Raw genomic sequence first — 11,732 nt, 5'->3', positions numbered from 1 at the left:
TTCTCTCTCGAAGGAAATAATTCTTCTCCTGAGATCTGTTTGAAGAGAAAAGAAAAGGGAAGAGAAATTAAAAAATGGGGAGTTTGGGAGCAATACTGAAACACCCAGATGAATTCTATCCACTTTTGAAATTGAAGATGGCTGATAGAAATGCCGAGAAACAGATCCCATCTCAACCTCACTGGGCTTTCTGTTATTCTATGCTTCGTAAAGTTTCCCGGAGTTTTGCCCTCGTTATTCAACAACTTGGCCCTGAGCTTCGTAACGCTGTAAGTAACACACAAACACTCACACACACTCTCTCTCTCTCTCTCTCTCTCTTTTTAGAATCATATAGATCAAATTCGGACATTGATTTGTTTGTTAATTACCCTTAGTTTTAATGGGTTGTTGCTAAAATTCGATTTCAAATAGATGATTTCACTTAGATAGGCAGATTCTTATATATATATATGTGTGTGTGTGTGTGTGTGTGTGTGTGTGTGTGTGTGTGTGTGTGTGTGTGTGTGTGTGTTGATTGTTGGATTTCGTTTTGATAGCTAAATCGAGATTTGTGATCTAATTTGCAAATTGGGGTAGATCTTGTTTTTGAATAATTTACTTGTTTGATAAAGGGTAAGCAAGGATTACTAGTTTATGTTAAGTTTGTGGACATCCAATTCAGAATGAACCAATTAGGAGGAATAAGTGAAGAGAGATAGGGCCATTATGATATAGTTGGTAATGAGACTTCCCTTTGAATATGTTTACCATTCTCACGGTTTCAATTGGAAATGCGAACTCCAATTGTCGTGATCAATCAAGTACGAGTCATGTTGAAACATACAACTTCAACGAATCGAAGTGGTTGACTTCGGATTGCTTCAGTTGGTTCATCATCCCATATAACCACTGTGATTCACAGGTACCCAAATGTCCCAAAATCAACAATTCGCCTTCCTTGGGGTTATAGGTATAGGGAAGAGGTTTAACCGCTGCACATTTCCGTGCTTATCCTGGTAAGTAACTTTAGATGCTCACTTCGATGTGGTTGTGAAATACAAACATAACAGTAAAACTCTTGCTCGTTGATGTCCTCAAAGGATACTAAAATGTGAAATGTTATAAGGATATATCCAGATGCCATTTGACTGATATCGTAATTTTTCTTGTTTCTGTAGCAGTTTTTCTGGAATTACCTTTTGATGAAGATACTTTACTTACCCATGCCATTTTTTTGTTCTTCTCTTTTCGCAGGTGTGCATTTTTTATTTGGTTCTCAGAGCACTTGATACCGTTGGTTAGTTCCCATCTTTTTGCCTAATATTTGCATATACCTATCCACATAAATGCCTTTTTTTCATACATTTTGTCTTTCTAAGTTGTAGCTTATTTGGAAATCACTTAGTCATGTTCTATTTTATGTTCTCAAATGGTTGTTGTGTCGACCCTCATCAACAAGGATTAAAAGCATGAGAACATTATTTCTTAATTACGTCAATTCTCTTTATCATTCATCTAACTTCTTGCATTGTAACAGAGGATGACACCAGCATACCTTCTGATGTTAAGGTCCCTATTCTAGAAGCTTTCCACGGTCACATATACAATCGTGATTGGCACTTCCCATGTAAGCATTCCGAAAATCTTACTCTATGTATTCATTACTCTGAAGTCTGAACTCTAACCTTATGAACCAGAAATTGCTCTTATTTGAATATCACTCCTCCCCTTAAAAAATCCAAATTGTCTGGATACTACTTAGCTTATTATTTTCTTGAAATATCAAGAGTAATGGGTTTTATGCACATGACGTTCATCTTGGACTGATCAAATAAAGAAAAATCCATTTTAATCCAAAATTATTTGATTCTACGCATCTTACACGGTAGAGATTCTACAGCTTCTGGATCGCTATTGCGAGACCACTACCCAGGGGCTGCATCAGCGTGTTAAAGGGTCAACCTGTGGTTTCCCACTTAAAAGTTAGTTTGTTATAGTTGCCCAAGGAAGGTAGGAAAAGTCTACCAATGTTAGTTTAGTGCTCAAACGTTGTGCTTTAAACCATGTTTTATGTTCGTAAAGAAACTTGAGTTTGAGTCTATACAATTTCTTCAACCACTTTTCTGAGGATTCCACAACATATTGTATTTATATAATATAATACACATATTTAACTCCAGGTTAATAGTTAGAGATTTCACGAGTCATCCTATTGTTTATTAAACTTCTAACCCGGCTTAGGACATATGTGCATGTCTACTCAAATTAAAAATAAGTCTGTCCAACTGTGGTGCTTGATCTGTCACAGAATAGCTCAGGTGAGGGGTTTGTAATGTTAGCTACAAAGTAATCCTGCTCAAATGTTGATGTTTCAGTATAATTCAAATTCTTTGATCTGAAGCTTATTTGGAGAAGCAATTACTATAGTTCATGTATTGAGGTGAAGTCGACATACTTTTTGATTTCACTTTATCTTTTTTTCCTTTTAAAGGTGGTACGAATCACTACAAAGTTCTCATGGATGAGTTTCATCATGTTTCAACTGCATTTTTAGAGCTTGGGAAAGGGTACTTATTCCAACACCTATTCTGGGATAATTGATTGAAAGATATTACAATTGTTTATCATGGATGCTTTATGATACGTCTATCCGATCTTAAAGGGAGTTCAAACCTGATTGCCGACTATGTGATTCTATTATTGGACTTTGCTCTATCCTTGTCTAAATGATAAAGTTAAGGTCGACGAGTTCGTAATCTTTTAGACTGTTAACTTCAAGTCTCTAAGCATTTCTCCGAGTGCTTGTATTAATGCAATTTGCATTTCATGCTTCTTCTTTATTATTTATCTTAGGCATAATCAATTAAAATCTGAAAGCAAAATGGGCTCACTAAAGGGATTTACTTGCATTCTCATTATTGGAACATAAAAGCGAATGAAGACTCTGACAGCAAGAATGAATGTAAAGAATTGATTTGTTTGTGGATTAAGTACCAGAATCAGACTTTGAGAAGATAGCATCTGTTTCCTTTTGCATATTAAACTTGTCCAGTGTACCCTCCAAATGGCTTAGGGGTTACGGCTAGTATTTGGCTTTGGAGGGGTGCAAAAGGTTAAATCGGAATCTCAGAAAGAAATTTTACGTTAATGTATGAAAACCGTGTTTGACCAACATCATGTGGAATACCACCTGTGGTTCCTTGTTCCACTTAGTGTAACTTTGATACCAGTTGACTCTCTCCTACCATGTTTAATTACAAATAAGATATCATGCATTAACTTCTAGTCCATCTGAGACCATTTCACTCTCTCAGTACTTATTATACATATCTTAATAGTTTCCCAATTATTTCAGTTATCAAGAGGCAATTGAAGATATAACCAAAAGAATGGGTGCTGGAATGGCAAAATTTATATTGAAGGAGGTGTGTAATGAATGAGGAGCTCTTATGTTTAATTTGACAAACTACTTTTATAAACCAAAATAGGTGTATAACTAATACCATAAATCTACTTAAAACCAGATTAGAGTTCCTAAAACCATGTAATTCTTTTTCCAAATCATCCTTTGTTATGAACTATCCCTTGTTGCTCCACAGTTAACTTGTAATGCACGTAGAGTGAATGTAGGTCGATGTTACATCTCAAGTGTGTCGTTTTATTCCCATATCTGGTTTTGCAGGTAGAAACAGTCGACGAGTACGATGAGTACTGTCACTATGTTGCCGGGCTTGTTGGGTTGGGGTTGTCGAAACTTTTTCATGCTTCTAATTTGGAGGACTTGGCTTCAGATTATCTTTCAAATTCTATGGGTTTATTTCTTCAGGTGACCTCTTTATATGCATAGCGAGTAGTGACTTATTGTTGTTACCATTCTTCCATATTCTGTACTAGCAGTTCTAATTCTCCTACACTATCTGTCCATATTTTCCAAATTGCAGAAAACAAATATTATTCGAGACTATCTGGAGGATATAAATGAGATACCAAAATCACGCATGTTCTGGCCTCGTGAAATATGGAGTAAATATGTTGACAAACTTGAGGTGCATCTATTGTATATGTTCTTTCTCGAAGTTTTCTGTATTTATGCCACTACTTTAAGTCTGACTCATTGGTTTGTGTTACATCCTTGTACTCTAGGACTTGAAATATGAAGAGAACTCTAGTAAAGCGGTTCAGTGCTTGAATGATATGATCACTAATGCATTACTACATGTGGAAGATGGCTTGAAGTACATGTCTGCTTTGAGGGACCCCTCAGTATTCCGATTTTGTGCTATTCCTCAGGTATGAATTCTTCCACAATTTAACTGGTTGCCGTTTCGTTTGTTAAGTGGTTGCATAATGTTTCATTTCGCCGTAATTGATAATATCTATCTCATACCATGTCGGTGTTAATACGAGTATGGTCAATATCAGTCAAAAGTTTTGAACCTCGGTGAACAACCATCACATGTCTTACAAATTCGCACCATCTCATATATGTAAATTTTTGGAAAAATAAGTGGGATGTTTTTTCTTGGATGGTTGCTGATATACTGCTACTTGTACCAGATCATGGCAATAGGAACCCTGGCTTTATGCTACAATAACATTGAAGTCTTTAGAGGAGTAGTGAAAATGAGGCGTGGTAAGAAATCTCTCTCCTCTTGCATATTGAAGCAAGTTACGTATTTAGAGTTATCCACAGGTCCTTATTTGTGAACAAGACAGGACCTTCTCCCGTAAGCCAGATTCAGAAATATCTCATCAATGTTAATAAGTTAATGGGAGTTAAGGTGGCGACGTGGCGTTTGTATTTTTTCTTTTCTTCTCGTTGTTTGAGTCTGACTCATCTGAATCAATGAACCTGTAATCAAGCGGAATAAGCTATTCAAATGAGTCAAACATAAACAATCAGTCTGAAATCTGACTGCGTTGAATTCATACTCGGAAAAACCAAACACTACCTAAGTTCAAATTATTTGATGGACCTCATTATATTGGAACTGGTGTTATTTATGTTTTTATTAGCTATACCATTTTTTGTTAATGAGTTATCCTTTTCAAATTGTTGAACTAAGTGCGTTTTCTGTAGACGAATGAACTTCGTAACAGACTAATAGCAATACAAATGGAGTACTGTCCATTGTCCAGACGGACTAGTTGGATTCCTTAGATAATAACATAATTAATAAATCTTGGATATGGTTGAGGGGTTTTCCGAAATACTTTCAAACCAGTTATCTTGAGTTAAGAAATTTGCTCGTTGTTTTATGCTTTAAATAGTAGTACACATCAGAATTAACTCAAAGGAGTATTATGATCTTGTGCTAAGTACTGTTAGTTTCTGTCCTTGTTTTCGATTTTCTAGGTCTTACAGCTAAAGTGATGGACCGCGCAAACACCATGGCTGACGTCTATGGCGCTTTTTATGATTTTTCTCATATGCTGAAGGCCAAGGTATGGGGTTTCTCAGTTTCCACAGAGTAGGTAGCTAGCCTTTTAAAATTCAATCAACATGTGTATAACTGCATGCAAAATTTCCATGGATATATCGTAACTATATCCTTAACAGTTGGGGAAAAAGTACCCTTAGTTCCGTCATTCTCCATTTCGGATTCCGGAGAGTTGTATAGGTTTAGCTCCATCGGTATCGGCTATCTAACCAAGGGCGGAGCCAGGATCCAAAGCTAGGCCTGGCTAGCCTTAAAACAAAGCGGGAAAGAAAGGAAAAAAAATGAAACAAAACAATGGGTATGGGCGGATTCGAACTCATGACCTAGGACACACACGCAAAGCCAGCACCGACTGAGCCAATCTACTTTCTTTGAAAAATACTGCCTTCTAATATAGATATCCAAAAACAAACCCTGCCTGTTTCATCGAAAACCACTACTTTCTAATGTAAATAATCAAAAACTAACCCTGGCTGCAGCCAGGGTTAGTCTCCATGTAGCTCCACGCCTCCACCCATGTATCTAACGCATTATTGTGGAGAAAGTATGTTTCCATGATATTCTCTGTTGAGCAATCAAATCCAATGTAAGCTATTAATACTTTGTTTTAATCAAACTGGTAGTCAATAGTCACATTATTCATAACTATATCACATAAATTATTTCGATATCCCTCGAAGTATCCTAAGAGCAACATGTAATTGATTGCAGATCGATAAGAACGATCCAAACGCTACAAACACGCTTACTCGTGTAGAAGCAGTACAAAAAGTCTGTCGAGAATCTGGTCTGCTAAATCAAAGGTTTGTCATTGTTGGATGTTTACTCAGATACTCGACGAACTATGTTTTAGATTATATGCTAATAATTTTCTTTCATCTTCTTTTCTTTCCCGTCTAGAAAATCATACATAGTGGACAACAACTCAAGATATACTTCAACTCTGGTAAATAATACTGCTTCGGTTTTTCTTATCCCAGATGCCTTTCATGAATCATATACTTGACATTGTTGTACTTTCGGTGCAGATCTTTTTGCTCTTCCTTGTGCTTGCAATCATTATCGCACTTTTCTCTACCAAGCAGTGACCATTTATTTCCGGCAATCACTAGCATCTCTATTTGGTTGTTCATTCTTTGAATAGTCGGTGCTGCTGATGTGGCGAACGCAATCTGCTCCAGGTCGATGAAAAGTCACCCAAGTTATGTTTGACAGTTCTATATTTGCTGGTACTGGTGTGAGTTGGTGACTCGTTCTGATCTGAAATTTATAGTTTGTGTGGCTCTCGGATGTCTAATTAAGTTCAAAATGCCAAAAGAGCAGTGTTCATTTCTTTTATTCGAAAAGACTTCTCTTCATTGTTTGGATCTTTTCGCCCGTATCAACCAAATGTTGTCTTTTTTTCTTTCTGTAGAACTATATTTTATCTCTTAATATTAATTTATTATCATTATTTGGTAAATCATTCGAAACCCTTCACTCGGTGCATTATCTTTTATCTGAAATATCATTATGTCGTAACGGTATGAATAATGAAGTACCTTCGTTAGTAACGGTATGAAGAATGAAATACCTAAACTACTCCAGAACTACATGAACTGATCGAGCAGAAAAAGTGGAAAAGTATCGACAAAAGTGTGACGATTCTTTTACATTCCATTTTCAAACTTTGCACCATTTGGGAAATATAAGGAAATGTTGAAAGCTCTAGTATTTTCTCCTTTAGCCCGTTTCTGTGCGATATATAACAGTATATTTTGCACTGATCGATTCAATCAAACAACAAATACAAAAGAGAGAACCGAGTAACCCTTTACTATCAATAAACAAATATGCATCTGTATATATAGGTTCGACTTTGTAATTAGCATTGTTTAAAACAATGTGCATGGAATGAGAACTTAGAAAGTACAGTGTACTCAAAAAAAAAAAGTTTTTCTTCTCTCACAAGAACATAGTAGATTCAATTTTCGAGCAGAATCTTGACATACAAAATGAAGGGCAATCCAATCTGAAATCCCCAACCGATCGTGAAAACCCTTGTAAACAGTTTTCAGGACATTTCCGCTATCTTGGTTGCAAGAACACGATCTCGTCTTTCAATGAAGCCAAAAGGAAACCAACCCGCCTTTCCTTTGCATTCTCCTTCTGCCCAACCACTGTTTGTCACCTGTCAAAAGCAAATACGATATATTTAAGGACAGATTTCATTTTTTTCAATATAAGTCAGGATAGTTCTAGCAGTATTGAATGAATAAAATGGTGCCTCGCAATATTGGTTGTCGATTGAAATTGTACTTCATTTTTGAAGGGTTTTGGAGGCCATTGATTTACCTGTCTATGTAGTAATAAAGCAATGGATATATATATGTGTGTATATATATATGTGTGTTATCTGAATGCAGTCCAAACAATTTCTCGGAAAAAGTTCAATGTTCGGCAATTTCCAAGATTAGCACATGGATCTCTATGAGACTGAAGTTCGGATTAGATTCCCTTTTTCCAGAGTTGAAAAGAAAAGTGCAGTTGAATGATATATATGTCATATGTGAATAGAAATAAATGGAAGAACGGAAAACCTTTCGGATAACAACATAGTCACCAACAGACAAGCTCAGTTCCACATCAGATTCAGCTTGATACGAGTGTGTGACCTGCGGAAAACATTAGGTAAGAAATATCGTGTAAAATAATATATTTTAATAATAACACCTACTTCATAAAACTGGAAGAAGAAAAAATACCTCTCCTAAAAAGTATCCCATGCCGTCAGTTACACCATCATATGAAGAAGGAGAAACGCTACTGACTTCTTCATATGATGGAGGTGGTGGCATAGATTGGTCCATGACTGGGCTAGGCGAAGCTTCAATTCTTTGACGCTCTGATACCATCTACCAATTGGGAAAATTTTGTACATAAATAATTGGTTTGTCAAAGTTGAAAACAAGTGAATTACTGCAAACCAAACAAAAACTGGAAGATAATCGGTTATCGAAAATAACATGTTAGTGGCCTTAGCCTATACCTCGCCTTCAAGCTGATCAAGTATTTGCAGTACTCTTTGATGATATGCACGCTCGGATTCGACCTTCAGTGCGAAGAAAAATAGCAAACTTATTCAATTCTAAATCTCAAGGTCATGAGAACTAACTTATTATACCTAACCAAAAAAAAGTAGAAGAGAAAGCATTACCATTGAGATAAGTCTCTGTAGTGTTAACCTTTGTTGTTGAGCTTCCACGGCAGCCATCGCTGCAGCAGCTTCCTTCCCTAATGTTGCAACATTTGACTTCAGCTCTTGAAGTTTGGTTTCAGCAGCCTCGAGTTTTACAGTATTATCAGGATGCCCCATGGATTCCCTCACTTTTGCTTGTCGCTTGGAGACCTCGATAGCCTACTTTGATCAAAAAGAAGTTTTACAAAGCATATTTAAAGAGAGCAAATTAGAGTTGATGACCATCATGTTATATAGTTTTATCCAATTCACACAAAATCATCGTAGAGAGATAAATAAGAAAATGGAGATGAATTACATCACTCAATTAAACAACTAATACATCAAGATCATAAATCCACATAGCAACTGACACGAGCTCCACCATGTCACGTAACCCGAATAACACGAAAGTAATGTAAGGTAGATCTACAATTTGAAAAAGAATTTATTTTTCTTTTCCATTTTTTTTAAATTAACTGCAAATAGCGAAGTAGAAAGAAATTTCGTAACCAGCATAGAAATTTAGAATGACTAAACTCTAAAAGACTAGAGAACAGTAGTAAAATTAAAATTAAACAACCCGCGAATAAAGATAACCTCATACGCGTATTACCTGAGCTTCAGCTTCTTGTCGCATTCTATCATATCGTTGAGCAAGATGTCGAGCATCTTCCAGTGGAGCTCCCATCACCATTGCTCTTAGTGGTTCAGCTACCTAGATATTAATAGTATACAGATCAAAAGTTAGTGGAACTATTGAGATATGCAAATAGCATGAGTAATAGAAAATTGAAAAGACGTGGGTAGAAAAATGATTAAGGCCACTGTAGTCGGAAAACAACTCGTGAACTACAGAAATTTACGAAATGTAAAGTAGAAAGAAAGAGGTCCAAAATAATAGAAAGAAGAGAAGGCAATAGATATACCCAACAATTGCTCCTTTTACCTAATAAGAGTGGAAGTAGTTAGAACAAAAATTCCAATTAATTTATCATTCACCTGTGTTCCAAGGGCTTTCAGTAGATTCCCACGCTCTTTTTCCATTTGAGAACGAGCTCTTCCATAATTTAGTGCAGCTTTTGACAATGTATTGCCACTGGTACAGGTATTCTCAACACCATATTTCCTGCTATCTTCGGACAACTTTGAACCTATTGTAAATTTGTGGTTTTCGCACATAGTGACGGTTAATTTTGAAACAACAAAAGTTGAAAATGCCAATGAATAAATTCAACTATTTGGTAACTTGCCTATCTCTACTTGTTTGGATCCTGTAACGATATAGCCTTCTACACCACGAACTATATCCCTTTGAAAGTGCTGAAAGAACAATAAAAAGAGTTAAAACTAAAGTTCAATACCCGCCAAAAAGATTAACTTGAGCTGAAACTATTTGATGAGAAAAGACAACCTTTCCCGCACGGGTTGATATATAAAGCTTTTCGAGCTTTTGATGCTGCCGAACTTCTGGATCATCAGAAACAACACTATCTGAACCCCCATATCCCCCACCACCAAATTGCTTAAGAACAGCCTGAGACGAACTCGCAGTGAAAAATAAGCATATCATTCAGCAATGAGAAAACTAAGTATTCAATACCTTTACTAGAGACAGCATAAATTGAATTTGTACTAAAGAGAAGCAAAAGCAATGGAGATGAGAAAGAGTTCTCAAAAAGTTTCATCAAATCACATCAAATGATCAAAGTACACAAGCAAATATGTGTTATAGAAAGCCCTAAAAAGGAACAAAACCAATGCTGGATAGCTCCAAATTCCCTCAATCATGGATTAGCTGACAACTAAAGATGTAAAGATTTGTCATTTATTCAAGAAGGGACAAAAGGGTACCCAAATCCAAATTTTCAAGCAAAAAATGAAACAGCAATCGAATTTTTGATCTGTCAGTAACAATGGGAATCAAATTAAGATAATATTAGGGTTTTGAAGGTGAGATTCAATTGATGAATATGAGAATGTATTTATAACGGGTATGATTTAAACTATGTATACCTCAATGGGATCAGGAAGAGGAAGATTCCAGATCAACAATTTCAGATCTTAATTTAGGGTTTGTTTCGATAACGAAATGAAACTAGGGTTAACAATAGAGAGAGAAGAGAAGAAGAAGAGGGTAAAGAGAGTTTAACCTGTTGTTGTTTGGCAACTTGTTCTCTTAGCCTTGTGGCTTGCTTTCTAATGGCTTCCATTCACGATTTGCTGACTCAAAGATGAAAGATTAGGGTTTTGAATTTTGGATTCGTAAAGAAATGATTTTCCAACGTCTGTTTCTAGAGAGAGAGAGAGAGAGAAAGAATGTATAGAGAGAGAGAGTTTCAAATGTTAAACAGTGAAAGGAAGAGGTACTCACTAACTTTCTACATACACCTCACATACACCTCCCAAATAATAATGGTCTTAACTATTCTCGTCCTAAATCGTTTGGGAGAGCGACCTTCATATGTTATACTATAACTACAATTACAATATTTGGGATATACGGTGTCTTTTAGGCCGCTTGCCCTACGCTGTTTAAGGAAGCGGCGTTCAAATGAAATGACTCTAGCTCTGGTTACCCAGGCTTTTGTTAGTAAAAAAAAAAAACCACCTTATGAAGGATGCCGATAACCTTTTCCAACAACTTGACTTCGCCTTAGAACGTGGACTGTGTTCATTGCCGTTCATGGTTGGGCTTAGATAATGAAAACTCACCCTATAGAAATCCATCAATTATCGAATTTGTGATGGAAAAATTCAGTGGATGACAAAGACAACGATCTTCTTCCTGGGCCTTGTAGATTATTGGAGACTTGGCTAATGGAGGTGGTTTTTCCTAGATTTTGAGATACCCAAGATTTACAGTTCAAGCTCGGTGATTACTACGATGATCCCACAGTCCTTAGATATCTGGAAAGGCTGGAAGGGGGGGTTGGTGGATCACCATTAGCAGCTGCAGCAGCCATTTTGAGAATTGGGACTCTTGCACAGGTAAATGGAAGTTAATCTTGTTGATTACATTTTAGCTCATGGGTAGCACATTATTTTCATCACCATTTACTCCTCATCCTGATGATACCCTGGTTGCCTAG

General features: G+C 36.4%; 2 protein-coding genes across 2 annotated transcripts; one reads left to right on the top strand and one right to left on the bottom strand.

The window, feature by feature from the left end:
- Positions 1-74: 74 nt before the first annotated feature.
- Positions 75-6,885, top strand: LOC147570630 (squalene synthase 2-like). The gene is made up of 13 exons (XM_086657182.1): positions 75-269; positions 1,237-1,279; positions 1,520-1,609; positions 2,474-2,549; positions 3,338-3,407; positions 3,665-3,808; positions 3,924-4,028; positions 4,126-4,272; positions 4,540-4,615; positions 5,339-5,427; positions 6,135-6,226; positions 6,324-6,369; positions 6,452-6,885. Exons 1-13 carry the CDS (start codon positions 75-77, stop codon positions 6,509-6,511), a joined length of 1,233 nt encoding a protein of 410 aa, XP_086513308.1. The 3' UTR covers positions 6,512-6,885.
- A 332-nt stretch (positions 6,886-7,217) lies between these two features.
- Positions 7,218-11,409, bottom strand: LOC147570629 (SH3 domain-containing protein). Its single transcript, XM_086657183.1, has 10 exons — positions 10,794-11,409; positions 10,055-10,177; positions 9,894-9,963; positions 9,643-9,794; positions 9,257-9,358; positions 8,620-8,820; positions 8,452-8,514; positions 8,168-8,317; positions 8,003-8,077; positions 7,218-7,593 (listed from the first exon to the last, which is right to left on the bottom strand). Exons 1-10 carry the CDS (start codon positions 10,851-10,853, stop codon positions 7,477-7,479), a joined length of 1,113 nt encoding a protein of 370 aa, XP_086513309.1. The 5' UTR covers positions 10,854-11,409; the 3' UTR covers positions 7,218-7,476.
- Positions 11,410-11,732: the final 323 nt, after the last annotated feature.

This window comes from Eschscholzia californica, unplaced genomic scaffold (genome assembly GCF_041429995.1).
Source record: "Eschscholzia californica isolate CP2 unplaced genomic scaffold, dmEscCali1.0.p SCAF_1, whole genome shotgun sequence".
In the NCBI taxonomy this organism is placed as follows: Eukaryota; Viridiplantae; Streptophyta; class Magnoliopsida; order Ranunculales; family Papaveraceae; genus Eschscholzia; species Eschscholzia californica.
Note: the sequence above shows the minus strand (reverse complement) of the source record. Positions and strands in the feature narration are given on the sequence as shown.

Excerpts from the sequence above, each read along its gene's own strand:
- LOC147570630 (XM_086657182.1), top strand. The coding sequence starts at position 75 with ATGGGGAGTTTGGGAGCAATACTGAAACACCCAGATGAATTCTATCCA. Across the intron at positions 270-1,236 it reads GCCCTGAGCTTCGTAACGCT|GTGTGCATTTTTTATTTGGT; the intron begins GTAAGTAACACA and ends CTCTTTTCGCAG. Across the intron at positions 6,227-6,323 it reads TCTGGTCTGCTAAATCAAAG|AAAATCATACATAGTGGACA; the intron begins GTTTGTCATTGT and ends TTTCCCGTCTAG.
- LOC147570629 (XM_086657183.1), bottom strand. The coding sequence starts at position 10,853 with ATGGAAGCCATTAGAAAGCAAGCCACAAGGCTAAGAGAACAAGTTGCC. Across the intron at positions 9,795-9,893 it reads ATCCAAACAAGTAGAGATAG|GTTCAAAGTTGTCCGAAGAT; the intron begins GCAAGTTACCAA and ends AATTTACAATAG. Across the intron at positions 9,359-9,642 it reads TGAAAGCCCTTGGAACACAG|GTAGCTGAACCACTAAGAGC; the intron begins GTGAATGATAAA and ends ATTAATATCTAG.